Below are 15,073 nucleotides of genomic sequence, written 5' to 3'. Positions count from 1 at the left end.
CGTGACACAGTTCCCAGGGTCTGGCTGCAGAGGTCCTCGGAGGTACCAAAATGACCTCTTGGTTTCAGTTTACATGTAACATGATGCTTACTTTTATAATACTCGAGACAGGACCCATGCATTGCCAAGAAGAACCAGAATGACAAGAAGAAAGCAAACATGTCTTCTCAATTGATGAACCTTCTCTAACCCAAAGAAAACAATGGCATCGGAAGTAAAGAGCTCCTATCACATAAGCTTGTTTTAAAAATAAACAAAAAGTAAAAAAAATAAATAAAATAAAAAAATTTTTTTTAAATAAACAAAAAGTAAACACTCATAAAATGCTTAATACATGCCTAATATTATCCTGGCTGCTTTATCTATATATTAACTCAAGATATGTTGGTACTGTTCTTGTTCTCATCTTAAAAATGAGAAAACATTTCTCCTTCTCTGTGCCATCTCAAAATAGGCACAGGAAAGATAAGTCACAAGAGTCTACAAGTCACAGAGCAGGATTCAAACCCAGACAGTCTACCTCCCAAGTCCATGCTCATAATCTTTGTGCTCTGTTGTATATACAAGCTCATCGACAAGGACAACTACTACCTTTTTTTTTTAATCCCTAAATCCAAACTAATCTATAAATGTCAGGCCTTGTCCTCCTATTCCCCTAAACACTTTCAAAATTTTCATTCTGAACCTTGGATAACCAGAATACTATTCAAAAAGAACAACTTCCATTAGTACTTTACCAGGCTTATTGGTAGGAGCTTTATAGGTATTGTCCTCTGAACTTTAAATGAAATGTCACCACTGTACATTCCTCCATTGGGGCACACTGGACCTCAGCTACCATGAATGAGTTCAAGATCAGTACTGACACATCTTTTTCAAGAGAAGCTGGAAACTGAAGTTCAAAATAAGGCCTGCTGTCTGCTTGATGATGCAGCAAGAAATAGGACATAGGACTACGTACCTAGCATAGCAAGGAAGCACCGCCTGTGATTGTGGGTAAAATCAGAAAACACAGCCAGCTCCATCTTCCAGTTTCACAGGGCACTAAGCCCCAAATGCTGGACTTTTCCCCTGGCACAGCCGCCTGTGAACCGTGGGCACATCTCTGTGGAAGTGGAGGGGGGGCAGCTATGTCCTTGATTCTGTGATTCTGTGTCCTTGACTCTTTGCCCTGCTTGTTTGCCAGTTTGATACTACACTGAAATAAAAACAACCTACAGGTGATATTATTCTTTCCAATCTTTGAATTCATACTGGGTGTTCTGGATTAGCTCATCAGAAATTTTCAAGTAAAACTGCCTGATTATTAAATGTTGACTCAACTGTTTTTCCATGAGCACAGATGTGGCAGGACTGTTGGCCACTGGGGCTCTATTTTGGCTACATGGAAGTTGACTACAGTCGCCTGCCAACTTTTATGTTTGGAATCTTCCATAACAAAACAAATTTAAAATGATAATTATTTTTTAAAAACCTGTGGGACAAATACATATTTTTTAAAAGTCTGTAAAATATTAGCTTACATCTGCGAACGTAAAAAGCCAATTGATGAAACTGTCTGAGGTTATGTACTCAGGCACAGTACTTGACATTAGATGAGTATAAAATGACAGCTGTTATTGGTGAACTACAGGTTAAAACTTCTTTTAATTTTGTAAAAATATCAGATACCTCATGATTCTAAAATATAGACGCTGGGTTCCATTTTGTTGTTGTTGGTCAGTCGCTAAGTTGTTTCTGACTCTTTGTGACTCCATGGACTACAGCACGCCAGGCTCCCCGTCCTCCACTGTCTCCCGGAGTTTGCTCAAATTCACATCCATTGAGTTGACGATGCTAACCATCTCATCCTCTGCCACAGCCTTCTCCTTTTGCCTTCAATCTTTCCCAGCATCAGGGTTCCACTACCAGTGGTTATACTTCAGTTCAGTCGCTCAGTCGTGTCTGACAGTTTGCAACCCCATGGACAGCAGCATGCCAGGCCTCCCTGTCTATTACCAACTCCCACAGCTTGCTCAAACTCATGTCCATGCGTCAATGATGCCATCCAACCATTTCATCCTCTGTTGTCCCCTTCTCCTCCTGCCTTCAATCTTTCCCAGCATCAGGATATTTTCCAGTGAGTTGGTTCTTTGCATCACGTAGCCAAAGTATTGGAATTTCAGCTTCAGCATCAGTCCTTCAAATGAATATTCAGGACTGATATCCTTTAGGATGGACTGATTTGATCTCCTTGCAGTACAAGGGACTCTTAAGAGTCTTTTCCAACACACAGTTTAAAACCATCAATTCTTCAGCACTCAGCTTTCTTTATAGTCCAACTCTCACATCCATACATGACTACTAGAAAAACCATAGCTTTGACTAGACAGACCTTTGTTGGTAAAGTAATGTCTCTGCTTTTTAATATGTGTCATCTGCATATCTGAGGTTATTGATATTTCTCCCGGCAATCTTGATTCCAGCTTGTGCTTCATCCAGCCCAGCGTTTCTCATGATGTACTCTGCATAGAAGTTAAATAAGCAGGGTGACAATATACAGCCTTCACGTACTCCTTTCCCGATTTGGAACTAATACAGCACAATCCAAAAAGAAAAAAATCGGTACACTGGACATCATCAAAATTTAAAACATGCTTCAAAAGACACCATTACAAAGATGAATAGACAATCCATAGACCAATAAAAATATTTGCAAATCATGTACCTGATAAGGGATTTGTACCCAGAATATATTTTTAAATATTTTATAATTCAATAAGACAGCAAATAACACATTTTAATAGTGGGTAAAAGATGTAAATAGACATTTCACCAGATTAGTCATACAGATGGTCATTTAGTACATGAAAAGATGCTCAACATTATTACTTATTTGGGAAATTAAAAATAAAACCACAATGAATTAATACTTCACACCCACTTTAATCAAAAAGACAATAACCAGTATTAGTGAGGATGTGGAGAAACTAGGACTTTTATATACTGGTGGGAGAAATGTAAAATGCTCAGCATCATTAGAAAAGTTTGGCAGTTTCTTAAAAAGTTAAATATAAATTTATCACAAGCCCAGCAATTCCTATTTTAAGTACTAAATCCGTGAGAAATGAACTCATACATCCACAAAGGCTTGTATGCAAATGCTAACAGTATTATTCATAACAGTCAAAAAGTGAAAACAACCCCAATGGCCTTCAACTTGTAAATGGATAAACAAAACATAGTGTATCCATGAAATACTGGGTTGGCAAAAGTTTATTTGGAATTTTCCGTAAGATATTACAGAAAAACCTGGACAAACTTTTTGACAAACCCAGTAGAATACTATTCAGAAATAAAAAGCAATGAACTACTAATACATTCTACAAACGTCAGTTCAGTTCAGTCGCTCAGTCCTGTCCGACTCTTTGCGAGTCCGTGAATCGCAGCACACCAGGCCTCCCTGTCCATCACAAACTCCGGAGTTTACTCAAACTCATGTCCATCGAGTCGGTGATGCCATCCAACCATCTCATCCTCTGTCGTCCCCTTCTCCTCCCGCCCCCAATCCCTCCCAGCAAAAGGGTCTTTTCCAATGAGTCAACTCTTTGCATGAGGTGGCCAAAGTATTGGAGTTTCAGCTTCAGCATCAGTCCTTCCAATGAACACCCAGGACTGATCTGCTTTAGGATGGACTGGTTGGATCTCCTTGCAGTCCAAGGGACTCTCAAGAGTCTTCTCCAACACCACAGTTCAAAAGCATCAATTTTTCGGCGCTCAGCTTTCTTCACAGTCCAATTCTCACATCCATACATGACCACTGGAAAAAACATAGCCTTGACTAGTCTGCATCCTAGGGGTGTGTATAAATTTGGTAGTTTCAACAGAGACAGATGCAGCATCTTTCTTTTGCATGTAGATATCCAGTTGTCCCAACACTACTTGGGACAATAGTACTGGAAGATTTTTCTTCTCCCAGTGAATTGTCTTGGCACCCTTGTCAAAAACCAATTGACCAAATTGTGAGGGTTTACCTCTGTATTCTCAATTGTATTCTGCTCATCTACATCTATGCTTATGTCTCTGGCTATCTTAATTACTGTAAGCTTTGTAGTAAATCTTGAAAGCAGAAGTATAATTCCCTCAACTTCATTCTTTTTTAGTGTGTTTTTGGTGGGGGTGTGTGTGCAGTGCTTCTCTAGGTCCCTTGCATTTCTATATGAGTTTTAGGATCCATTTATCAAATTTTGCAATGAAGACAGTAGAGATTTTGACAGGGACTGCTTTAAATCTGTTTATCACTAACTCCTCTGATCCATGAACATGAGGGTACCTTTCCAATTATGTAGATCTTTAAGTTCTTTCAACAGTGTTTTGTAGTTCCCAAGGTTTTAAGGTGGTTTCTTTTGTTAAATTTATTCCCAAATGTTTAATTCTCTTTGCTATTGTAAAATAGACTCCTTAGAAATTTACATATACCAGATCATAGCACCTGCAAGTTTTACTTCTTTCTTTCCAATTTAGATACCTTTTATTTTTCTTGCCAAACTGCCCAGGATAGAATCTTGAATACAACGCTGGATAGAAGTGAAGAGAGCAGACCTCCTTGTCTTGTTCTTGACCCTAGGGAGAAAGTTTTCATTCTTTCACCGTTAAGTATAATGTTAGCTGTGGGTTTTTTCTATAAATGTTCTTTATTAGGTTTAAGTGGTTCCTTTCTAATTTCAGTTTGTTTTTTTTATCATAACAGGATGTTGGACTTTTCCACATGCTTTTCATCCATCTACTGAGATGATAATGTGGATTTTATTTTATTGATATGGTATATTATATTGATTGATTTCAGATGTTAAAAGACCAGGTATTCCTGGGATAAATACCATTTTGTCATGGTATGTAACCCTTTTTATATGTTACTGTATTCAGTTTGCTAGTATTTTGTTGAGGATTTTTGTGTTTATATTCATAAGGAATACTGATCTATGATTTTCTTTTCTTGTGATATCTTTCGTTCTGATATTAGGGTAATATTGGCTTCATAGAATGAATTAGGCTATGTTCCCTCCTCTTCTATTTTTGGGGTAGAGTTTGTATTAATGGCTATTAATTCTTTAGATATTTGGCAGAACTCATCCGTGAAGCTGTCTGGGCCCAGGCAGACTCCATCTTACTGCTCTTACTGATGAGTTTGTTCATCTCACAACCTCTCGTGAGACTCCAGGCCGATATCAATGCATTGCCACTGAGCTCTAAACTCCCGCTTCACTGCCTGCTCTGAGAACATGGATCTGGGCCTTTAAAACATTTTTCCTTTGCTATCTATCACGACGACACGCTTTGTAGGCAGAATGCCCTGCAGAAGCCCTGCAGGAGTGAGACTTGGCTGGTGGCTCCACTGTGCTCTCTGGCATATTCCTGCAGTGCCTCAGCTTCTCCAGCATCAGCTCCTGTTTTGATTGGTGGGTGGAATCACCCAGCAGTCCGCAGTTTCCCCTAGCATGCTGTTAGGCAGTTTTATAACAGATGCTTCCAAGAGACACCTCCCCAGGTATAGCTTTCCCTCGCATCCTAGAAATGCCACCAAGTTCTGAAGGGTTGATTTCCAGCAAGTTCCACTGGCACAATTTCTTTATTCATTTATTGGCTGTGGTGGGTCTTCCTCACTGCCTGTGAGCTTTCTCTAGTTGTGGAGAGTTTAGGCTTCTCATTGTGGTGGCTTCTCTTGTGGCGCATGGCTCAAGGTATGTGGGCTTCGTAGTTGCCGCTCATGGGGCTCTAGAGCATTGCTCAGCAGTTGTGGTGCATGGGCTTAGCTGCTCCACAGCATGTGGGACCTTCCAGGACCAGGGATTACACTAGGTGTCCCTTGCATTGCAAGGTGGATTCCTAATCACTGGACCATCAGGGAAGTCTGGCACAGATTTCTAATGACTTCCTGCCATTTAACAAGCCATGACAATGTCCTCTACAACAAGGTCTCAATCAGGCCAGGCCAGTGGAGAGAGATTTTTGCTTAGGTAAGCTAAGTACTACGAGTAATGGCTGTTGCTTACATCCGCTATTCTTAAACCCTTTAAAGCTCTCTTTAGTTTTCACAAGCCATAATCATTTGTGATTAAAATGTTTATACCAAATAGATTCTCACTTGTGTAGTGATAATTGTGAGCATTTTGTTTAAATTCTTTACTTGAATAAAAATATTAACACTTCCATGGATTCTTTTCCTATTAATTTCTGTATGTAAATTAGCATTTATAATTTTTAGAAACCTGTGAACTAAAAAAATTTAAAGATTCATTCAAATTCTACTTCTTTATGGACATCTGTTCTGACTCCTACCTTCCTCCCACATAGAGGTAATCATTTCATCTTTTGTACTCTCCGGGCTGACTCCCTAATCAGGTCGTTATAGTCAGTTACACTTGGTATTTCCAAGTGGAGACAGTCATCTCCCCCAGGGCAGGGACCATGATTCAGCTGGCTTCCGGGCTCATTGCCCAGCTCAATTCCTGGTCCAGGGCAAAAGCTCAACTAGTCTTGACTGAAAGTTACAAAAAACGCCCAACTTCACCAGTCAACAAAGAAAAGCAACTGTGAGATAGCACTTTTCCAGCTTCTCAAGTAGCAAAGATTTCTAAGCAGAAGTCCAGAAGGCCATGATCTCGACCAACCTTTCCGAAGGGCAATTCGGTTATTCTCTCGAGGGAAACGCTAAGAAATGCGGCGGTATGTCCCAGAGGCAGCCGAGGGCGGTACCACCCCTGCTGCACAGGCTCTAGGCCCGCAAGTCCCCCAAACAGGCAGCTGGCCTAATCCACCCTGGTGGACAGGCCCGGAAGACCCCACGCACCAGCGCAAAGCCACGCGCGGCCTCAACGCTGAAAGGCGCGCCGTCGACCGCACGGGCCCCGGCCTCCTCTTCATTCCCCAATCGCAGCGGCCACTTTCACATCCAAAAAAGGCTGCATGCGCCATTCTAAAAGCGAACTTCTCAACGAGCCCCCACACCCGACCCGCACCGCCTGAGTCCGGGTCCGCGGCTCTGAGCCGGGCTCCGCACTCTTGGTTGCGGTATCGGCTTCCACCCTCTCACGCGGGTGGACCTCAGCACCCCGGGGCCTGCCCGCCGCGCCGACCACGGCCACGGCCACGTGCACGACGCCGAGACTGCAGAGCACCAACATTGCGGCACGCGACACACAGACCTGGAAGCCTCCAGCGTGCTCCGCCCTCTGGGCGTGTCGTGCAGGGCACCGCCCTCCAGGCTCCTTCGACCCGCCCTCCAGTCTCAGGTGACTGTTCTTTTCCAGACCCATGCTTGCCACTGTACCAAAGTTACATTTCAGTTGGCCTTTATTATTGTATTTGGGGCTTCCCTTGTGGCTCAGTTGGTAAAGAATCCACCTGCAATGCAGGAGACCTGGGTTCTACCCCTGGGTCGGGAAGATCGCCTGCAGACGGGAAAGATTACCCACTCCAGTATTCTGGCCTGGAGAATTTGATGGACTGTATAGTCTCTGGGGTGCAAAGAGTCTGATACGACTGGGCGACTTTCACTTTCACTTCATTGTATTTAGTTGATTCACCAGCGTCTTATAAAATTGTGAAGGGATGTTAGAGATGGCCTAAAATCCTAAAAATCTAAAGACTCAGGTTGGAAGCAGATACCTCAAAGAGATGAGCAGTAGAAATAGAGGACAGCTAAAAGCCATCGGTCAGGGCCACGCCCTCCCAAGTCCCCAGGAGTTTCGACTCCTACTGGATAATCTGACCAACGCTAATTGGAGGTACGGGTTGACAGAGAAAACTGTGATTTCAAGTGAGAGCCTTGAAAGGCAGAAGGGCAGACCTGATGTGCTATTGATTCGCAATTCAGCTGCTCTTCACCTGGGCAACTAAAGCGTGCTCCAAGGAAAACAGCAGCAAAAATTTAACTGCAGTTACTGATTTTCCCAGACCGTGGGGGGGAAGCTCATTTATACGGAAATATGCATGTGATATGTAAATATTTTCGGGGGGGAGGGAAACGCACTCCAAAATGTCAACATTCATTTTCATTCATTCATTCACCAGGTATTTATTTCGTGCCAGGACCTGAGCTAGAAAAAAAAGTGAGAACTAGCTGACAGCCTAGCAGAAAGACAAACAGGGAGCAAGACTAATGCTTTTCATCTTCTTTCTATTCTTCTCTGGTCTTCCACAACGTGAATAGATAAAAGTTTCCTATGCAAAAGAAAATATCGAATACTCTTCCTGGTAAAAGATTAGCGGTCCCTCTGAGGGCAGAGTCAAAAGAGAGAGCCAACTCCCGAAGGCCTGCTCAGTTCCCAAGGTTTCCACGAAACGAAAGGTGGCGGCGTCTCATATCCCACTATGCATCTCAGACACCGGGAGATGAGGCTCCGCGACTGACTCAAGCTACGCGTTTCTCCTGTGGACCTGCGAAAAGACTGTTGGATGGGCAGCCAGCTACAGACAATCCTAGCCACCTTGAGGGAACCCGCCGACCCCCCGCGATCGGACTTTGAAAACAGGTTCAAGTCCCACAAGCCTGTGCTGCCGGAAACGGAAAGCCTTGGGCGGGCTGGCGATTGGACGCGGAGCCGGAAGCCGGAAACTGTGTATAGTGACGGCCGTGATGGCCGAAGCAGCGGGTATTCCCGCGGAGTCCCTGGCTGGCTGCAGGGCGCGGGCAGCGCGGACGGTGCTAGATCAAGTGGTGCTGCCGGGCGAGGAGCTGCTGCTGCCAGAGCAGGAGGACGGAGAAGGCCCAGGAGGTGCAGGGGAGCGACCGCTGCGCCTAAACGCCGCAGCGCGCTCCCGGGGACGCGTGGTGTGCGGCCCAGGCTTGCGGCGCTGCGGCGACCGACTGCTGGTCACCAAGTGCGGCCGGCTCCGTCACAAGGAACCCGGCAGTGGCAGCGGCGGTGGCGTTTACTGGGTGGACTCGCAGCAGAAGCGGGTGAGCTGGGATTCTGGAGGGGTTGTCAGGCCGGGAGAAGGCTGAGGATACTCTTCGGAAGCATGGAAGGGGCCCTGGAGCCTTCCTCTGATAAGGCTAGCCAAACGCCACAGGAGGCTTGTACTTACTTCTACAACTCCTTTAGAGGGACCGTGAACAGCTGGAACGTGGCCCTAGACGGGCTACCAGGAGAAAAAAGAGCCTGGGAATATAAGGGCACATAAGGGAATAGAGACTGAGAGCCGTGGTCATTGTCTTCAAAACCCCATAGGTCAGGGAGCAGCAGACTTGCCTTTCGGAGTTCCAAAGAATCAAGTTCAATGAATGGATGTCGCAGGGAGTTCAGGTTCCCTTAGAATAAATAAGACATTTCACATAGGAAGAAACTAACAACAGAATGGCCTTGCTTGATTGTGAGGACCCCTGTATCACTGGACTCTTGCAAACAAAAGCTAGGGAGTTTCTGATAATAATAAAGAAGAGATAAGATGCTGCTGCTGCTGCTGCTAAGTCGCTTCTGTCGTGTCCAACTCTATGCGACCACATAGATGGCAGCCCACCAGGCTCCCCCATCCCTGGGATTCTCCAGGCAAGAGGACTGAAGTGGGGTGCCATTGCCTTCTCCAGAGATAAGATGATACAGACTTAAGTGAACACTGTTAGAAGCTGGAAATCTGAGAGTTTTATCATGTGATTGGTTTTCTTTTAGGGAGTGTGACATATGGTCAGGTTTGTTGTAAGGTTTGTGTTGATTTGTAAACATGGATTTTAAAATATTTTCTAAATATTTAAATGACAAACGTAACAACTGAGGACTTGCTGAAGATGTCTTAAAAATGATTGTCCAAAAAAAAAAAAAATGATTGTCATTTATGGTTGTTCTCTCATTCTTTTGTAGTATGTCCCAGTGAAAGGAGACCATGTGATTGGCATAGTGACAGCTAAGTCTGGAGACATATTCAAAGTTGATGTTGGAGGGAGTGAGCCAGCTTCTCTGTCTTACTTGGCATTTGAAGGTGCAACTAAAAGAAACAGACCTAATGTGCAGGTAACAATAAGACCTTTGGTTTCCGAAGTAACAAATATCCATTTCCCAAACAGTCATACATCCAGAAGGCTACCAAAACTGTCCTGTTTTCCTAGCGCTATTGGATGATCTTGGAGCATCTTTCTAATCACTCCAGGCTTCAAGAGTTCTTTCAGATGCTCCACCTCTGAGACCAGAGCCACATATTTAGTTTACATTTGCTATGTTGGGGGATGTTTTTATCTCTGCTGAGTTGAAAGGTTATATCTGTTATTTGTTACATCCATATACACTGGACAAAGAAGTAAGCCAGAGGCTTAGGGAGGAAGGAAGGAACAATGGTGGAAGTTGCCATATCACTCATCCATCTTTCCTGGATGTGGGTCCTGGGACTTGTATCTCACAGCTTCAGTTACATCACTGTTTCCCAACAATCCCATTTTGGAGCTGACAGAGGAGCAGTCTTGCTACTTCAAGTTTCAACTTGGGTTTTTCAGGTAGGAGGGCCACACACGTCCTGTCCATCCAAGCCAGAAATTTGGAGGTTTCTTTGCCTTTTCTCACTCATCCCTCGTGTCAAGTCTCTCTGATTTGCCACGTGTCCACCCCTTTATTTCCACTTTGCAAGTTCAGGCCTTGGCTGTCTCTTGACTGGACTTAAGTCAGTGACCTCCTTAGTAGCATCCTGCCTATACACTTCTGCCCCTTTATCCAGGCTTTTAAGAGCTGACAGCCTCTCATACCCTTTTCTTCAAAAGAAAAAGTTCTTCAAAGCCTACATGTTACTATTTCCAGAGGTCTTCCCTTATCCATAATTGTAGCTCCATGTGGCCCTGCCTGAATTACACCGAACTATTTAAGAGCACCACTGAATTCATAACTTCCCGCTCCTGTACCTTTGCTTATGCTGTTCCCTCTGTCTGGATTGCTTTATCCTCTTCTCAACCTGTGGAACACATTCTGGCCTTTCAAGACCCAGGCTGAGCACCACTACCCCTCTGTAAAAACATCCCTGATTTTCAGTCACTTTTCTTTCTTACTGGATTCAGCTGTGAATGAAGTTTGTTTACATATTATCCCCACTGCCCTCTGAAACTAAATGCTTCCAAAAGGCAGAGAATGTTGTTTCTCTAGTTCCTTGAGTCACCAACAGCTGTTGGTACTTTACTCTCCATCTCCATAGTTTTCGTCATTTTGAAGTTCAGCTGTTGAGGTTTTTAAAGTAATTCTTGTATGGAGAACAGTCAGTGGATTACCAGTGTTCTGTTTTGCTTTGAGTAATTTGCATGCCAGGGATTTCTTCTGTAATTCCCTAAAGCGGGGCTGTGCGGTAAAATTCCGCGGTGACGCTAGTGATTTACACATGCCCTGAGTATTGTGGAAGCCACTGAGTCACACGTGGCTGTTGAGCATTTGCAATGTGGCTGATGCAACTGAAAAACTGAATTTTAAGTACATCGTTTTAATTAATTTAAATGTAAGTTTAAATAACTACACGTGAGTAGGGGCTACTGTAGTTTACAGTGTAACCCCAGTGGGTGTTCTCTGGCTTTGATGAGGCTCCCAATCTGGGGATTTTCTGGTGCGGGAAGGGTGAGGGTACATGCTTTAATTCTGCCTTCTTTTAAGACCCAACTCCAGCAGGACTGTGAGAATCCTGGAGTGTAGTCTGTTTAGCCACAGAATTGTAGATGAGTGGCATTGATGCCTATTTGAAAAGAGCCAATAGCAGCACCTATAGCATGGTTTGCTGAGAGGAATGACGTTTTTTAATTGTCATTGTAGGTTGGAGATCTCATCTATGGCCAGTTTGTGGTTGCCAATAAAGATATGGAACCAGAGATGGTCTGTATTGACAGCTGTGGACGAGCCAATGGGATGGGTGTGATTGGACAGGACGGGCTGCTTTTTAAAGTGACTCTGGGCTTAATTAGAAAGTAAGTCTGATGCTTTCCAGCTTGCCTATTGTCTTTTATATCATACCTTCTTAGAAAGCTGACTAATCTTTGGCTGTAACAATGGCTGTATCTCCTCAAAGTTAAAAATCAGTATCCATTTTAGCACAGTTGTTAACTCTTGCATTTAGCCCCATCCTCTCAATGTGAATACATAAAATTCAGACATATTTGTCATTATAGTTTCTGTGTTGACTGAAATCTGGACTGACTTCTCTGCTGGTAGGTCAGTTGTTCCTTATATACATTCAGACCAAATGTGAAAACTGGCCTTCCCCCTTCTAAGTCACTTGAATACAGATCCAATTTATTATTGTACAAAATCATATTTCTCTTATAATGGGAGCCAAATTAAGCTAGAGTGATGTGACCCTCAGACTTACGCAGACATTCACAAAAGGCTCCTGCTTTACTGTCCTTTTAATAGTTCCCAAAGGCAGATTCTCTTTGTTAGGTTTAGATCTTTACCTACCCAAAGCTATGCCCTGTTAAAGGGCTTTACTCCTAAAGCTACTGAGGTTCACAGCTATCTTGTATATCTCTCTCTGATACTTATTTTGCAGATTTGCAGAATTAGTTCAAGACATTTAAAGAAGCATGTTATTAACCAAGCAGCATTTTGTGGTTTGAAAGAGTCAAGACTCTTCTCCAAGTACTGAATTTAATACCAAAGAATGATTTACATGGTCAGGAAAACAGGTTAAAGTGTTCTTTTAGCACCAGAAACAATAAAAAAGCTACAGTTCTAAAGTCTAGAATTAAGGTGCTCTGACAATGTAAAGGAAGAACTTTATCTATTTTTATATATATAAAGTTGGTGGCATAGGGAGTTTGGTTTCTTTGCAGAGGATAGCCCACCATTGTGACCTCTGGTATACTTGTAGGTTATAAAGCTTCTTGGAAGAAAAAGGGGAGCAAATGTTTTCATGTGCCTTGTTGCGATGATGTTGGTAGAACTCTGAGTGACTGTGGAGAACTGCCCAGAAAAGGAGTCCCCTAAAGTCAAGTCAGGGCACACACTGCCACTTTATAAAGTTTTGTTTTGTTTCCCTTCCTCACCAGGCTGTTAGCTCCAGACTGCGAAATCCTACAAGAAGTGGGAAAACTCTACCCCCTGGAGATAGTATTTGGAATGAATGGAAGAATATGGGTTAAGGCAAAAACCATTCAGCAGACTCTGATTTTGGCAAACATTTTAGAAGCTTGTGAACACATGACAACAGATCAAAGAAAACAAATCTTCTCCAGATTGGCAGAGAGCTGAAGACCTATGTAGGCTTTTTTTATGGGTCAGCAGAACCAAGAGTCTGGGTTTCCTGGGAAAGATGTTTCTCAGGTGAATTCCCCAGTAAATCTTCAGGAGACTAGATGTGAATGTACATATTGTCTATTACAGTCCTAAATAAAATATTTTTATAAAAAAGTTACTGGTTGCCACCCAGATTCTTAAGGGTGAGAAAAATCATGAAGCCATGATGTAGCTTTTTGTTTTTGACAATAAAGTTTACTAAAGTTACTATTACGGTTTAATTGATGTTAACTCCCTTACTTTGCTAGAGTGTAGCTTCTGTTAAGTGGAAGTGAGCATTAAGATAAAATTATTTTCTGATAGTAAAATATGTTCACCAAAGAAAATGCAGAATACATAAAAAAATATAAAGCAAACAAAAACCACCTGTAATCCCACTAGTTAGTGAGTATGTAGCAGCTAACAATTATTGGTTCCAAGTGTTTTGCATGGATTGATTCACTTAGTAACTCCAAAGACATTTAACTTTCTAGCTGAAGAAACTGAGGCATGGATTAACTTGGCCTACATTCTCAACTACCGTATGTGAATGTATGTTTTTCAAATTGGAACTACAGGATTATACTTTATATATCACTTTATTATATACCTTGTCCACTTCAAACATTTAATATATTTTGTGATTGCTATTAAAAATTCAACAATTGTATAATATTTCATTTTCATGTTATAGGATATTTAGATAGGTGTAGTTTTTTGTTGTTCTACAGATAACACTATGATGAAGGTCTCTGATTCCAAGTCTAGCCAGATCTTACTTTGTTAAAATCATTTCTGGGAAGCCAAACAAAAAACTACCTGTTGATTTTGAAAAAAACAGTAGAGGTTTGTGATGGAGTTGGAGAGGAAATTTGTATTTTAGGCAAAGCCTTTAGAGGTGAAAATGAAGCCTGACAGATGATCCAGGTCAGTGGTTCTTAAGAGACCTCCCTGAGAATATATCCATATATGGTAAGAGTTATAGACCCGTGAAGCCTATCCATTGGCCTTCTGGATGACAAAGATTATAGAACACATTCAATAGGTTGATAAAGACCAAGGAGCATTATGTATTCCTAAAGATGTTTCCTGAAGACTGGGCCATTTGTAAGTAGTAAAAAGACACTGATAAAATGTATCAAGTGATCACAGCTCTTGAGGAACTTAAACTGTGAAGAGGGGACAGAGCAAAAAAAGTAACCTTTTGGTTCTTCTGAGATATAGAATACATTTTCTGAACTTGCTAGCAGCTAAATTACCAAGTTTACTAACCCAAACTGGCTAGAGTAACTGAAGCAACTCTACCTGACTAGGACATGAAAAAAAGGGATCACTGAGATTTAGGTTACCCAACATACTTGTGTCAGATACAGTATATTTTCTGTCTCTTCGAGTTAGACTTAAGCAATACTTAAGTGTGCTTTTCAATTTGACCTGTTAATCACAAGTATATATGAAGAATCTAGCTGGTAGAAAGCTCATAAGGACACATAGATACTGCCACAAATTGTTACAAGGCTACCATTAGGAAGAGAGAAATACTCACTGCCCATACTCCGAATAGGGGAGACAAAGTAGGAGCCACAGATGGAACAAATGCTATCGGGGGGCTTAAAGCAGGGCTGTTAGGACAGGCTGACCCTGCAGAGTCTGTACAGCATATCACTGAGCTGGGGAAGATCAGCATGTTTGAGATGGCTGGACAAAGTCATGCAGCTTTATGATGCCTGTGCAGTGAAAACTTAACTCTTGATAGAACAATACTTATTTAAGCTACTCTTATGAGTAGGTACTTCACAAATAGATGTACAGAAGATGAATTAAAAAAAAAATAAAAAGATGAATAAACACATCCAAAGCCA

General features: G+C 42.4%; 1 protein-coding gene across 1 annotated transcript; it reads left to right on the top strand.

Annotated features, from left to right (window-relative positions):
* Positions 1–8,589: 8,589 nt before the first annotated feature.
* Positions 8,590–13,439, top strand: EXOSC3 (exosome component 3). Its single transcript, XM_043890973.1, has 4 exons — positions 8,590–8,941; positions 9,840–9,989; positions 11,754–11,905; positions 12,986–13,439. The coding sequence occupies exons 1-4, from the start codon at positions 8,618–8,620 to the stop codon at positions 13,185–13,187; spliced, it is 828 nt and encodes a 275-aa protein (XP_043746908.1). The 5' UTR covers positions 8,590–8,617; the 3' UTR covers positions 13,188–13,439.
* The last annotated feature ends 1,634 nt before the right edge of the window (positions 13,440–15,073 follow it).

This window comes from Cervus elaphus, chromosome 29 (assembly GCF_910594005.1).
Source record: "Cervus elaphus chromosome 29, mCerEla1.1, whole genome shotgun sequence".
Taxonomy (NCBI): domain Eukaryota; kingdom Metazoa; phylum Chordata; class Mammalia; order Artiodactyla; family Cervidae; genus Cervus; species Cervus elaphus.
Note: the sequence above shows the minus strand (reverse complement) of the source record. Positions and strands in the feature narration are given on the sequence as shown.

Bases quoted from the DNA above. Each gene is read 5' to 3' on its own strand.
- EXOSC3 (XM_043890973.1), top strand. From the start codon at position 8,618: ATGGCCGAAGCAGCGGGTATTCCCGCGGAGTCCCTGGCTGGCTGCAGG. The intron at 8,942-9,839 runs GTGAGCTGGGAT...ATTCTTTTGTAG, and splicing joins TGGACTCGCAGCAGAAGCGG to TATGTCCCAGTGAAAGGAGA. The intron at 11,906-12,985 runs GTAAGTCTGATG...CTTCCTCACCAG, and splicing joins ACTCTGGGCTTAATTAGAAA to GCTGTTAGCTCCAGACTGCG.